This window comes from Rhinolophus hipposideros (genome assembly GCF_964194185.1).
Source record: "Rhinolophus hipposideros genome assembly, chromosome: 16".
NCBI lineage: Eukaryota > Metazoa > Chordata > Mammalia > Chiroptera > Rhinolophidae > Rhinolophus > Rhinolophus hipposideros.
The window spans coordinates 15,207,125-15,222,792 of record NC_138062.1 but is presented as its reverse complement, the minus strand read 5'-3'; the positions used below and the strand labels follow the sequence as shown (position 1 = coordinate 15,222,792).

At 37.3% G+C, this 15,668-nt stretch overlaps 1 protein-coding gene across 10 annotated transcripts in view; it reads left to right on the top strand.

Moving 5' to 3' along the window:
• Positions 1–15,668, top strand: part of ELF2 (E74 like ETS transcription factor 2) — a 92,871-nt gene that overhangs the window by 58,071 nt on the left and 19,132 nt on the right. Inside the window, exon 1 of one of the 10 annotated variants that reach the window (XM_081077528.1) lies at positions 14,246–15,072. The exons of 8 other annotated variants lie outside the window; for them this stretch is intronic. In XM_081077528.1, the coding sequence (XP_080933654.1) occupies positions 15,015–15,072 (58 nt within the window). In that variant the 5' untranslated portion in view covers positions 14,246–15,014. Of the gene's footprint in view, positions 1–14,245; positions 15,073–15,668 lie in introns of those variants that run through there. One more of the 10 variants, XM_081077530.1, reaches the window with a different exon arrangement.

Sequence of the window (15,668 nt, the reverse complement as noted above, 5' to 3'; positions counted from 1 at the left end):
TGGAGTCATCTGAGACTGCCTCTCTTGTGCACAGCACTTTTCTTGTGTGGGTTAGAACAGGAAATTAGATACGGCCATTACAGTAAAGGAGCTGGCTCTCTGTTGGGGGAAATACATTCAAACAAACAAACAAAAAACCAAGAAAACAAAACTCTTACTAACTTAAGATATAACAAAATCAGTGTTGAGAGTGAGGAGGAGAAAGCTATTAGCTATTGTGATGGAATATTCATATTTTATCTGAGTCTGGGAGGATAAATAAAATTTCATTTGGAAAGTGTTAAAGAAAAAAAATTCAGTGACACTGCTAAAGCATGGTAAGCAAGACTTTATTCAAGGGGGGACTATTGTGATAGGTAAAGAGATCACTGTGATGGAATTTTGCAGTGAGGGAGAGTTCAACTTTGAATACAGCACAGGCAAGTGGGGATTTATAGTCAAGGAACAGGGTGGGGGGGTCTGTGGATGGAAAATTACTAAGAGGAAACATCAGGAGTAAGGAGGGTTCTAGCTAAACTGACCTAACAGGATTCTTGTTGAAGACAGGCCAGAGCAATCAGACATCACCTGGGAGATGGTGGAAGATGAGGGACCCAATTCGATATGGAGAGTGATCAGATATAGAGGATTCTGATGACCAGGTAAACTGACTTAGCCAGGTGCTTGATAAAACGATTTTATAAGAAAGTATACAGTTGGGTTTAGGAGAAGGTTCAGGAGCCTGACTAAAATTTGGCAGGCAAAGAATCTTGGTCAATAGCAAAGGTTTTTCTGGTTGAGAAGTCATCATTTACACCTTCTCTCTTACCTCCGAGTACATTACCAAATCATGTCAGTTTTGCCTCCAAAATATATCTTGAATCTACCAATTTCTTTCCATTTTCATGGCTACTAGCCTAGTCTAATCTGTAGTTATTTGTTGTATGAGCTACTGTGCTGGCTTTTGGCCTTCTGATTGGTTTTCTTGGGTCTTCTTGTTTTAACTCTTGCCCCTTCTCCATGCTATACCAAGCAGTCCATTCTTCACATGGTAGCTAAAGTGACTGAAAATACATATTTGTAAATTGAATCATGATACTTCCCTTCCCTAAAACCTTTCAGTGGGTTCTAATTGCACTTAGGATAATATTCAGGATTTTTAACATGGCCTTTAAGACACTAAATAATTTGGCTCTTCCCATCCATCTAGAAACAACAATAACAGCAACAAAAACCAAAATCCTAACATTTAAAATTTCTTTACTGTATTGTCAGGAATAGCTCTTTGAGCTTCACATATTAACATAGTTAATACTCAACAACCCTAGGCTGAATCATTTTTCCAAGGCTATTTAAGTGGTGAAGCAAAGGATTTAAACTCAGACAGTAAGTGGGGCTCCAGAGCCCAAGCTCTTAAGTATTATACTCTGATGAATTATATCAGATCTGCGCCACCATCCTCCCCCAACATACTCACACTGTTACCTTTCCACCTTTTCCATTAATCCGAGAGAGAGAGGTGCAAGCTTTAGCTGATACTCTTTAATCTCAGTTAGGACTGTTGTGTTATTTCTGTCATTGCCCCCATTCTTTTTCTTTTCCTTTTTTTTTTGTTTTTGGTTAGCACCTATAACTTATGATACACTAAACCCCTATGATAAGGTAGTAATTCCAAAAAAGTTCAACTCTCATAAAATATGGCATTATTGTGAGTTTAATAAACGACCCAAGTCTATGTGAAAGAAGTGTGTGTGTGTGTGTGTGTGTGTGTGTGTGTGTGTGGAATGGGTTCCAGAGTTCACACTCAGGTATCCAAATCAGTGTAAGGTCTGGGCTGTGGTTTGGTGCCACCTGGTGGTATTTGTGTACCACAGTGACTGCTGTTTGAGGATAGAGTGGAAGATGGGTGTCAGTTACCAGTTAACTTACCTGAATTCATGTATTCATGAACTTTTATTCTGTCATGTTTACATTTGTGTTTATTTGTTTAATGTTTCCACACATGCTTCATAAAGCCAAAGACCATATCCATTGTGTTCACTGGTATTGTTCAGAGCCAAACACCAAGTAGGTTTTCAATAAAGTATTTGTTGAATGAGTGAGTGAATAAGAAGACATCATGAACCAGAACATTAGGCCAGAAATTCTGTATTTTATTTGGAGACTGACAAATAATGTCGTTTAACTAGAGATTAGGCTTATTGAAGAGAGAGAGGCAGGAAAGATAGAGTGGAACCAAATTGTGGTTGCCCTCGAATATAATAGGAACTGTGTGAAACATGATCTGGAGATGAGAAGTGAAAAGAAGGACATTTATTTTAACCCACTAGAACACACTAAAATAATAGAAATAGGAGGTATAGCTTCCAAAATACTAAGTTGTAGGGTAGGATAGGGAATAAACTAAATTTGATTAATTTAACAAAGGCAACAAAAGTTTTCTTTTTTTCCAAAAAAACTATGGAAATACAAATCATAAACCAAGATAGTTGAAATAAGTCCAAAACATCAGAAATTATATTAAAATCACCTACTGTGATCTTAACACAAGTCTGGGCTATTTTTAATAGATGAACAAAACAAACAAATAAATGGAAAATATATTCATCAGAAAAATACTAACCAAAGGAAGCTGGTGTAATAAAATCGAATTTAGAGTGAAAATCTTCAGTTTGAACATAGACTCTTCAAACTGCTTAAAGGACAATTCAGAAAATATAATCATCCTAAACTTATATGCATCTAACAACACAGCCTTGAAATACCATTTAAAGCAAAAACTTTCAGAATTGCAGGCAAAAGTGGACATATTTACAAAATATTGGGACTTTAACACATCTCTGTCAAAATTGAAAAATCAAGCACACACAAAATTAAAAATGGCATCAAAGAATTGAACCACAGGACTGACAACTTTCATAAACTGGAGATAAATAGAACATTGTATCTAACCTAGTAAAAGACAACCCTGCACATTCTTTCTCAGTTATCTGTAGGTCAGATTTTAACTGTGTGTTCTAGCCCATAGGGGAATCGCAATAATGTCAAAAACATCAGTATCATTCAAAATACATTATTTCATCATAATGCAGTAAAAGTAGAAATTAACAATGAAAAAATAATAAAAATACTTTATAATATTGGTAAGTAAGAACTCACTAATGGCTGAAGGAAAAAATGCAAGTTATAAAATATTTGCAGCTAAAAACAATGAAAGCATTGCATATAAAGATTTGAGATATGATGTGAGCACAACTCACTGGAAATATAATAGCTCTAAATGTGTTTTTTGAAAAATAAGAAAGATTGATACAATGAGCATAAGTTCAATGCCAGGTGTTAATAAAGGACCAACAGAATAAATCCAGAGTAAGTAGAAGAAAGGAAATAATAAAGATAATAAGTCAATATTAATGAAATAGAAAATAAAACAATACATGATTAATAAAAGCATAAAATTAACAAAAATGTATAACCCTCTGTAAAGACAGATCAAGGAAAAATGAGTGCTATGAAAAACAAAAACATGACCAACAGAATGGAGTTTAAAAACCATAAGAGAATACTGTGACCAACATATTTCCAAGGAATTTGAAAAACTATGGACTTGACAAATAAATAAATAGTAAATAAATAAACATTACAACTAACTCAAGAAGAAATAGAAAACCTAAACGGATCAATAACCATTTAAATTCTTTAACTTCACATATGCCTCCCCTCATTCAAATAAAATCTAGACCTAGATCTGGTACTAAAATTTCAAGGGCTGCATAATCCCTGTCATATACAAGCTATCATATTAGGTTGGTGCAAAAGTAATTGTGGTTTTTGCAGTTATTTTTAACTTTTTAAACCGCAGTTACTTTTGCACTAAACTAATAGAAAATATTAAAAGAGCTTTCCAACTCATTTTATGATGCTAGTATAACCTTGGCCTTAAAACTGATGCAGTATGAAAAAAGAAAATTTCCTGCTGAATTTATGTATGATCATGGCTACAAATATTCTAAATAAAGAATATCAAATCAGGGGTGGCCGGTTAGCTCAGTTGGTTAGAGCCCGGTGCTCTTAACAACAAAGTTGCCGGTTCGATCCCCACATGGGCCGCTGAGCTGCGCCCTCCACATCTAGATTGAAACAACTACTTGACTTGGAGCTGATGGGTCCTGGAAGAACACATTTACATACATAAAAGTTAAAAAAAACACACAACACATCAAATCAAATCAAGCACCGATTTACAAAAACATAACGACTAAATCCATACTAGGAAGGCAAGGAAGACTAAATATTAGAAAATCTATTAATATAATTCACCACATGAATAGATTAAAGGAGAAAACCAATATAATCATCTCAGTAGATCCAAAGAGCATTTGTTAAAATTCACCATCTTCTGGGGATAAATACTTAATCTGGATTGGGACTTGATAAGGGGTATATATTAAAAATCTGTAGCAAATATAATTAATGAGGAAACAATGCCAGCTTTCATCTTTAGTGATTAGCATTATTATTGGTGTTCCTAGCAAATGCAAATAAGACCAAGGGAAAAAAAAGAAATAAAAGGCATAAAGATCAGAAGAAAATAGTTTGCAGATGGTTTAATTAACAGAATTTAAGAGCGTATATAGATTTTAAAACCCAAAGGTTCATCAGGTTTGCTGTATACAAGAGCAATAATCAGGAAACGAAACAAAAAATATCCCATTTATAATAGTAAAAAACTTAATTAGGTATTTAGGAATAGGTCTAACAATAATATGCAAGACTATTATGAAAATAAGAATTTAACTTTATTGAGGGATATAAATAGACATATAGCTTATTTAAGAAAAAGAAAACCTGAACAGACCAAAACCATTTGGTTCTTTTAATCTTTAACCCACAAACACAAATGGAAAACTGGACATGGGAAAGCCTTTAATTCTATAAATTCAGTACAATTCTTGTCAAAATCCTAAGAGGACTTGTTTTTGGTGTAACAGTTTTGACAAACTGTTAGATAAAGGTCCAAAAATAGTCTAGATAATATTGCAAAAGAACAAAGTGTGGAGTACTTGCCCTCCGATCCATAAAGAATGATTCTAAAGCTACAGACAATTTTAAAATGTGTTATTGGCCCATATAGAGATGGTTTAGTAGGATAGAATAGAAAGCCCAGAAACAGTAACACATACGAAAATTAAGTTCACGAACTCACCCTAGAAGAAGTGCTACATACCTCACAGCTGAATATCACTATGGTCACCTTCGAAGTACTCTCCTTAGGAAGCTATGGACCTAAGGATGCCAGCGCCTAGTCCACCCTTTAAAGCAATTTTGGAACTCTCTTTCTGGAATTGCCATCAGAGCTGTCATCTTATTACCCTTGATGTTCTGAATGTCATCAAAATGTCTTCCTTTCAATATCTGCTTTATCTTCAGGTAAAGAAAGAAGTCATTGGGGGCCAGGTCAGGTGAGTAGGGAGGGTGTTCCAATACAGTTATTTGTTTACTGGCTAAAAACTCCCTCACAGACAGTGCTGTGTGAGCTGGTGCATTGTCGTGATGCAAGAACCATAAATTGTTAGCCAAAAGTTCAGGTCATCTTCGTCTAACTTTTTCATGTAGCCTTTTCAGCACTTCCAGATAGTAAACTTGGTTAACTGTTTGTCCAGTTTGTACAAGTTCATAATGAGTAATCCCTCTGATACCAAAAAAGGTTAGCAACATCGCTGCAACAAGTTTGCGAACTTAATTGTCAGACTTCATATATTTATACCTAGTGTATAATAGACATGGATTTATAAATCAGTGGGAAAGGATGGACTGTTCAATAAATTGTATTAGGATAGTTGGCTTTTTATATAGAGAAAAGTAGAATTGGATCCCTATTTCACACCCTCATGTTTTAGTTTTTCAATTGATTTATTCCTCTTTATTCTTTTTATTTATACAACAATCCTATCTTCCTCATAATCATAAAATCAAGTTTGATTAATGGGTATTTTTTTATTCGTTGTGTATATTCTGTTGTATATATTTAAAATTTACTCTTATAGACATAGTATTATGTATCTCACTTGGTTTCGAACTTATTTTTAGTAAGTACAGTTCTTAATATCCATACATGTTGCTTTGTATATATCTAATCTGTTGTTTCTAATGGCTGCACAATATTCCATGATAGACATACACCACATTTTACACTTCTACTTGCCCAGTAATGGATACTCATCTCTCCTTTCTTGTATCAACTACTGCTGTGTAACAAACCACCCTAAAATTTATTGGCTTGAAACCTGAACCGGTTATTGTTTCTCCTCAGCCTATGGGTTCGCTATATGGTTTTACTGAGATGGGCGATCTTACTCAAGTCTTTGGTCATCTGTGGATCAGCTGGGAGCTTCTTGGTCTCGGAAGATCTCAGCTGGGACAACTCAGCCCTCCTTCTTTCTTCTTTCCGGTCATCATATTTCCTTTACATTTCTTACGGTGTTGGACAGGAATATCATGTGATACTAATTGGCATCCCTGTTTTGTTCCCCATCTTGAAGGGAGTATATCTGTTTGTCGTAGGGTTTAGTATATACTATGTGCCAAGTTAAGGAATTCCCATCTATTCCTTTATCTTGGTTTTTGTGTTAGTTATACGTATAAGTATGGAGTATTAGATGCTTTTTCGGCATTCTTTGATAAGTCATGATTTTTCTCCTTTATTAATGTGGTCAGTTAATTGACAGATTCTCAGACATTGAACTCTCCTTGTGTTTGAGAGTACATATTGCTCATTTTGCTTTGGTTTGCTTTGGTTTGCTTTAAGTTAAGGACCTTTCATAAGTAATATAGAACTATAATTTTCTTATGTTATCTGTTTCTGGTTTTGGAATGAAGATTACACTAGGCTCGTAAATAACCCAGGTTGCTTTCATTTATTATTCTCTTCTATTTTCTGCAACAGTTGCTGTAAGAATTAATTTTAAAATCTGGATTTTATTTTGCAGAGGGAAGGTTTTGGACTACATTTTAATTTCTTTACTACTTACTATTCTATTCACTTTTTTTTCTTTATACAATTCATCCAGATTTCAACTTTATTAGCATATAATTGTTCATAATACTGATTTATTATTTCTGTATCTGTTGTATGTATAGTTATTTCTCTCCTTTTGTTCTGTGTTACATTTGCACCTTCTTTTCTTGATAACGCTTGCTGAGGTCCATCTGTTTTTTAATCTTTTCAAAATTATCTTTCGGTTTTGTGAATCTTCTCTATTTTTTTAAAATTAATTGTCCTGCTCTTCATTATTTCCTTCCTTCTTGTTTCATTGTGTTTGTTCTGTTAATTTTTCCACCTTTAAGAATTTAATGTGCTTTGCTTGTTTATTTTTAAACTTTTCCATTTCCTAACCTCTAAGTACTATTTTAGGTGTGTCACACAGTTTGACATGTTGTGTTTTTATTGTAATGCATTTCTAAATATTTCTTAATTTATGACTTCCTTTTTATTTCAAGGACTATTTAACATACACTGTAAGGGAAAAACTCATATTAATTTGACTATATCAAAATTTAAAATTTTTGTAGGATAGAGGATACTATAGACCATCCAAATTAAAAGTCAGATAGCAGGCTGGCAGACATTATTTGCAGCACATATCTGAATTATTATCTAGAATATGTTAACATTTTACAGGCCAGTAAGACAAACGGTGTCATAGGAAAATCACAAAGGATATCAATAGACAAGTCATAGGGGAAATGTTAATGGCTAATAAGTATATGAAAAAATGTTTGTCCTCACTATTATTAAATATATGCAAATTAATACAGCAGTGAAAATTTTCTTGTCACCTAACAGATGGCAAAATTTTAAAAGTCTAATTTTATCTTTTATTGACAAGAATGTGAGAAAAATGGGAACTTGAACATATCACTAGTAGGATTTTAGACTAACACAGCTACTTGGGAGAGAGTAACATACAAAAAATGCACTTATCCTGTGATCTAAAGTTTCTATTTGTAGGTGTATACTGTGGAGAGACTCTAGCATACATGCTTAAGAAAACATAGACAAGAATTTTTAGCAGCATTGTTTATAAAAGTGAAAAATTGAAGCAACTTTATTTTCCTACTAGTAGATAATTCGATAAATAAAATGGGGTAAATTCATGCACCGGAATACTTTGTAGCATGCAAAAAACATCGCTATATTTACTTATACCAACATAGGTAGAATGCAAATCTTCAATGAAAAAAGTAAATTTTAGAATGGTACATATAATATGTCATTTGTATACCCAGAGCATGCAAAGTAATGCTATGTATCATTCTGGGACATACACATGCGCACACACACACGCACACACGCATAAATATATATACACACACAAAAACATAAAAGTTTAAAAAATAGACTGGAAGAATATACACAAAACTCATGTCAGTCGTTTCTTTGGGGAGATGGAATGGTGAATGAAGGACTGGAGGTAGTAGTCAAAGACGTTCTGTTCACCTATAATATGTTATTTCTTAGGTAAAAACAACAACAAATACACACCTTCAAGCATAAATAACAATATGACAACAGTTCTGTGTAGTGGGAATGTAGCTATTTGTTATATTATTTTTTTGTAATTTCATGTATGTTTTAAATCCCTCTCAAAAATTGTATGAGCTGAGTTCCTAAACTAAGAACACAGATTTCTTGCCTAGGAAGAAAGACAGTCTTCTAGGAGTGGCTGCTAAGAATTGGAAGCAGTGTTCTGCCTAGTATAAACCATTATGTGAAGAAGCAGTAAACTCAAGGAGAGTCTGGCCCAGGGATAATTTAAATAAAATGCAGAAAACATGAACCTAAGCTAAATCAAAAGTCTCAAAAAGGGTGCATACTAGATCCTTACTCATTGTAGGATTTTCATGGTCCATAAATACATATGGCAGGATAACTTAGGATAAAATAACTTTGGGGAGTCATGAACGTCTTTTGAGAATCTTAAAATAGTCATAGCCCTTCTCAGAAAAATGTACATTTCACTAACAAAATTTTACCTTTTTCTGACCCCTATTAAAAATCCATGTCTTATAAAGGCTTTTATACATATAAATAATTTAACTTTCCTGGGTAGTAGTCCAAAATGTGGCATATACTCACTATTCTCTGGCTTCGTGCATAAGCAGTTTTGTATATCATACTGCCTCTAAAATCTCATTCTTAGTCGGGGTTCTGTGTGAATTGAAAACACTTAATTTTTTTTCTTTTGACACATTACTTGTGCTACCAGGTGTAGAAATAGGCACCTACAACAGAAATGTACTCAAAATAAGTGCTGGATGATTATTTGTTGAATAAATGAATGAATATGTGCTATGGGTTCAAACATCTTCATTTTAATATTTAATAATATTTTACAAAACCTGACCATTAAATAAAACAGTAGTGTAAAACTACAAATACAGAATTAAACAGTAATATAAAACATGAGATAATTCATTTTTTCTTTTTGTAAAATAAATCTATACACTGCATTCCTATATGTATTGTCTACCTTCCAATATTAGTGAACCAGACTTTACTTAATGGTCCTAAATCACTTGATTTCAGCTTGTTGTCCTTTGATGGACATTTTTCTTACAGCTTAGTTTTCTTGATACTTTTTTTCGCCTAAACATGCCCAACACACCACACCCCAGCTTTGAATTTCATTGTTAGTTCTGTTGTATCAGAAAAGCTTAGACTATCTGGCCTACTCTTATTGTTCTCCCACCATTCACTGCTCAAATTTTAGAAAGACACTTAACCATTGCTTTAGCTTTGACATTAAAAAAGCAAAACATCAAACACATTGCAATTTATAATTCATAAATATAATAGTAAAATGGATTTAACTTTCATCCGTTTTATAACTTCTAAGTTTTATAGATAAAGATTGTTTTGTAGAATTTTTGACCTTGAAATAATAATTACTATGTGACTTCGGCCAATATATTTAACTTCTTGGGTCCTCAAATTCCTGATGTGTAAAATGAGGGCATTAAATCTGCGTTCTGAAATAACTCTACCATTGGTAAAGAGCTGTTGTTACGAAAATAGGAAATTGGCATCCTTCTCCCAACTTAATGGATAGACTCTCTCCTGCCTTTGATTCCTACCTATAATTTTTTTTTTTTAGAACTTTAAAGCCTATTTTGTGCTTTGTACTAGTATGTGATAGAGCACACAATTCTGTTTGGTTTTTAAAGTGTAATATACGAGGTATGGTCAAACAATATGGTGAATGTTTAAATATAAAAAAATTTATTACAGTAAAAGACACATTGCCATTTATCCATCTCAAAATACTCCCCTTCACTTCGAACACACTTATCCCATCATTCTTGCCACTTTCTAAAGCAGTTCTGGAAGCCCTCTTTCGTGAGTGTTTTTAGTTGAGCTGTTGTGGCTGCCTCGATGTCCTGAATCATTTTGACTTTGGCAAGAGCCAGAAGTCACATGGTGCCGGATCCAGTAAATAAGGTGCTTGAGGACACCATGTTTTTATTTGACAGAAATTTCCATATACCAGAAGTGACATGTGATATGGAGCATTGTCATGGTGAAGGATGATTTGGGCACACTTGAAAACAAACCTTCTCTCATCCGAAGCTTGCACCTGACTGACTGCATTGAACAAGCTAAAACTTGTCACGCTGTTACTAAGGTTCAACATGCTGTTTTCCCATATTGAAAATCCCTGGCATGTGGCAGCAGCATTCACCATATTTTGTAATTACAACAGAAAGACTCCGTGTCACACATCGCTTCTGGTATATGGCAATTTCTGTCAAATAAAAACATTATTGTGTGTCCTCATCCACCTTATTCAGAGGATCTGGCACCATGTGACTTCTAGCTCTTTCCCAAAGTTGAAATGACCATGAAAGGAAAATGTTTTGAATCGATTCAGGACATCGAGGCAGCCACGATAGCGCAACTGAAGACACGAAAGAGGAGTTCAGAACTGCTCCAGAAAGTGACAAAAACGATGGGATAAGTGTGTTCGAAGCAAAGGGGATTAATGGCAATGTCTTTTACTATAAAAATTTTTTTAAAATTTAAACATTCGCTGTACTTTTTGATCCCACCTTGTACTTCATTCATGATAGTCAGGAGAGATCATGATGTGTAGGTTCCTTATTATTTGAACACCTCTAGGTGATGGTTATCTCTAGGCTCCTTTCCAACCATAACATTTTATGATTCTATGAATAAAATCACCAGGACTAGTTAAAAAGAAAACCAACTGCCATGGTATTGGAAACAATTGTATATTTATATATCTTCCAAGAACTTTTTCCATCTTGGTTAATACAGGACAATAAAATCATTCAAATAGCAAGGGCATATAATTGGTTTAGGTTATATTACACTTTAATGATAATGATTATATTATGAAGACTTATTTTTTAAATGGAGAGGTTGGAGGATGAAAGAGTTGATGCCCAGACTTTAAAGAATAAAGAAATGGAAAGAACTGCTCAGGACTCTGAAGCAGTAGTTGAAAGAGGTTATTCACAAACTTGACCCTTTTCTTTGTGTATTTAAACTGTGAAATGTGACAAGTTAGGATTTTAAACTGCTCCTTCCTTCTGTATTCTCTTTCGCTGATTAACAAATTACCCCAAATTTAGCAGGTTAAGACAACAAATATTTATTGTACAGTTTTTGAGGTTAAAGATTGGGGAGTGGCTTACCTGCATGATTCTAGCTCAGGGTTTTTCAAGAAGCAGCAGTCATCTGAAGGCTTGATTAGGGTTAGAGGTTCTGTCTTAGATAACTCTGTTAGGTGACTCTTAGCAGGATGTCATTGTTCCTTGCCTAATGGGCCTCTCTACAGTTACTTGAGTGTATTCAGGACATGGCAGTTGGCTTCCTCTGAGAGAGAGATACAAAAGGAAGAGATCAAGCAGAGAGTTTCTGAAGTCACACCATCACTTCAGCTTTATTCTATTTGTTGGAAGTGAGCCATTAAGTCCAGCTCACACTCAAAGGGAGAGGGGAATTAGGCTCACCTCTTGAAGGGAGGAATATAAAGAATTTTCAGACAAGAAAATCCATAGGTACTAAATGCAGGTAAACAGGCCTTGTTACTTTGGTGGTTGGGGAAGTGTTCGAGAGTAAGGGCTATAGAATCAGAGGTGCTTGGGTTCAAATCCTGGCCCTGCTTCCCATTAACTCTGACCTCAATCAATAAACCTTAGATTCCTTATCTATACAATGAGCACAATAGTAATATCTATTTCTTAGGATGGTACAGAGGAATAAATGAAAAAAGTGAAGGTAAAGCATTTAGCATAGTGGTTTTTATTTCAATAAGAGTTAGCTACTATTTACCTTTTTTCCCTGCTAGGACACAGCAATAACTTTGATAGGGGATGTCTTTCTATAATGTTATTAGCAGAGTATGAATTTGGTGTATCAGCTTATTAATACCTGCTTAATCTTGAAGACTTGAGAAATGCAAATGTGTATGATATGTGTATATACACACATATACATGTTATGTGTATTATAACTCATAGTTTGAGTTATATTGTATGGGAGAAACACATATATATTTAAATCCTGCCACATTTGCATTTTTAGTATTTTACTATGCTGTTAAAAATTCTTCAAACATTTTTTTACTAGAACAATCCATTGGATGTGTTGATTGTTTCTTCAGGCGAGGCCCTGGAAATGAATTTTCTGGGTCAGACTATGTGAACCTCTTTCACACTATTGATATATAATGCCACATTGTTTTTCTGAAGGTTTGTTCCAATTTATGTTTCCAGCAGCATCCTATCCTTACTTGCTATTTCCAGTATAGTATTATTGGTCTCTAAAAAGTATAGGTGGCTTTTGAAAGCCTAGTTAGAGTAGCAAGACAGAATTCCATTTACAATAGTGTGGCAGAATTTTATTAAAGTCCGGAAAATTATGTTTTTACAAGACCTTTAAATATATAGGAATATTTTCCAGTCTTTCTGCATTAATTTCTGGTACTGTATACACATGCATATATATTATATATGTGTATATGTAACAAGTATTATACAGGAATAGATACAGCTTCTGTTCTCTTGGAATGTGAAATATAAGGCTGACATGGATACATGTAATTATGATGTACAGAGAGTAAAATACACACACACACACTATTCACTTCTTCAGATATCTCTCAAGAAGCAAATAAAGGTAGTAAGGAAAAAGTTATATATCGGGCTTCCACTGACTCCCATTGAGGAGAGTGCTCCTTCTTGAACCAAGTTTACCTGTCACCTCCAGAAAGAAATCTTTGACTTACTCTTTCCTTCTAAATACTCTCTTCTAAATACAATACATGAAAATTTACTGATAGGAGTGGAAATTCAGATTTGTTGTAATTTCAATGACCTGCCCAAAGCCTGCCATGCCCCCTTGGTGTTCCTTATCATCCCTGACCTGGAAGCTGTCTGTTTAAGATTCTGCCGATCAATGGATGATCCTTATTTTAAACTGACTAGAAATAAAAAATAAAAGCTACCAGTCATATAGCTGGTATAAACTTTTGTCAAGTTTACCTAATGCAAGAAATAGATCCTTATTTAAGGGGAGTCGTACTTTGGAAATAGCCATCGGTTCTTTATTCGGAGGATGGGGACCATGGTGGTAGGGGCTTGCGGGAAGGACCAAGAGAATAAATGAGTATTTAGAAGAAATGGAAATAGTCATGGGCTACGTATATTTATTCTGAAGTTGCGGTGACATATTGGGCAAACGTTTGTAAAATGATATTGCCTTAATAATGCCACAGGAGAATAACTTTTTTTTGTCTCGATTATCAGCACTGTTCAATTTAGATCATAAAAATTATAGTTATTTTAAATTTTAACTGCCAAATTTTTCTGTGTGTTTTTGTGGTAGTTATTGAGCACTTCATGTGTAGGAGGCACCGTTTTACATAAATTTTGTGTAGGAACAAGTTTAGGGCAGATTTTGTTTCAAACATTTTTTATATTATGAAATTCTGAAACCAAGAAAGCATTTTTTTGTTTTAATGAAGCCTCATCGGGGTCATTTTATTGATTTGATTTCCTGTGTTGTCAATACACTTATAGTCACTGAATGGCAGCATATGTCCCTCTTCTATTGTATCTTCATGTGTAAGAAGGTTAGGTTCTAGCTAAAAGATTTCTGAAAGTAGATGATGCTGTATAAACGAGGACGTGCGCTTGCTCCCGGTTGAACCAAATAGCAGTGACAAGACCCGTGGATCTCAGGGCCAGCAAGTCAGTGAAGGACAATGTCGTCTCCCAGAGGTGGCACGTCCTGTCGTTCCCTCGTGAACGCCTGTTCACGGCCAGAGGACGCGGTCCGACTCCGAAAGGAGCTGAGGAGCCCTCCTTTCCCGGCGCAGCGTTTAGTCTCGTGGGAACGACTTGTTTGGTTGTATGCCTGTTTTCGAGTGCACCTCTTCCGAGGGAGCGGGTTACGTGTTTCACAAGCTTTGAAAAGGCCCAAACAAGTGAAACGGTCACCTTTCTTTACAGCTGCGGGACTAGGTATTAGATGTCTTCCAGGAAGAAAATTTGATTAATGGCTCTCTTCCAGAGTGGGGACAGCCGAAGACTTTCCTCCGCAGAGCGTGAAATGCGCGTCTTCCTGCCGAGGGGCCGCCTCCCGGCCGCGGCTCGGGCGGCTTCCAGCCTCAGGTGTCCGTCGCCGCGGGCCGGGCCGGGCCGCTGCCGGGCGGGCGTCCGGGACTTCCTGTCGGCGCGGGGCGGAAGGATCGCGTTGCCAGCGGAGGCGGCCGCCGCCGCCGCCCCTGCCGTTAGCTGGGGGGGTTTCTCAGTCCGGCGGCGGGAGGCGGGCCGGCCTGGGCTTCCTGTGGGAGGACGCGCAAGGATCTGGGCGTCGGGGTGGGAGCGAGTGCGTGAGTGTGTCGGCCGCGCGGCGTGTCTCCGGCCGCGGGTTCCGCCTCCTCCCCTGCCGCCGCGGCCCGCGGTGTGAGTCAATGTGAAGCAGCAGCTCCAGCCCCGGGATAAACATGGCGACGTCTCTGCATGAGGGACCCACGAACCAGCTGGATCTGCTCATCCGGGCCGGTAAGGAGAGGGGAACTTTTCTCCCGTGCGTCGGGGCTGCAGGACAGGGGTGCACGGAAAGCGGGTGCCTCCCCCGCGGCGGTCAGTGCCGGGGGCACAGCGTCCACCTCAGCCGCTGGGCGGCCGGGGGAAGGGGGGTAGTGAATGAAGTAATGGAGGCGACGAATCAGGAAGTGATCACCTTGGAGAGTAACCTGCCGCGAATCCGGCGCTGTCGCTTCGGGCGGGTTTGGCGGCGGCGGCGGGCGGAGCGCGGGCGGCGGCTGCTGAGAGCCGGGCCGCAGTTAAGTTGGGGACTCGGGGCGCACGAGTCGTGCGCTTCACCCCAGCGGTGGAGGAACCAGGAAGTGAGGGAGGCTGTTGTCTGTCGGCTGCGCCTGCCACGCTGTCTGGCCGGCGAGGCCGCTCCTGCCCGCCGTGGGGGCGGCGGGCTCCTCCGGCCACCGCTCACCGCCCCCGCCTCCACCCCTGCCCACACTCGGGCCGCACGCCCACGACTTCCGCGTGGACGAGGCAGCCCCGGGCCACGTCCGGTGAACGCTACCCGCCAAAAAACGCTCGGAGCCTCCCTCACGTCCCCAGCTTGTGCGCTCTCA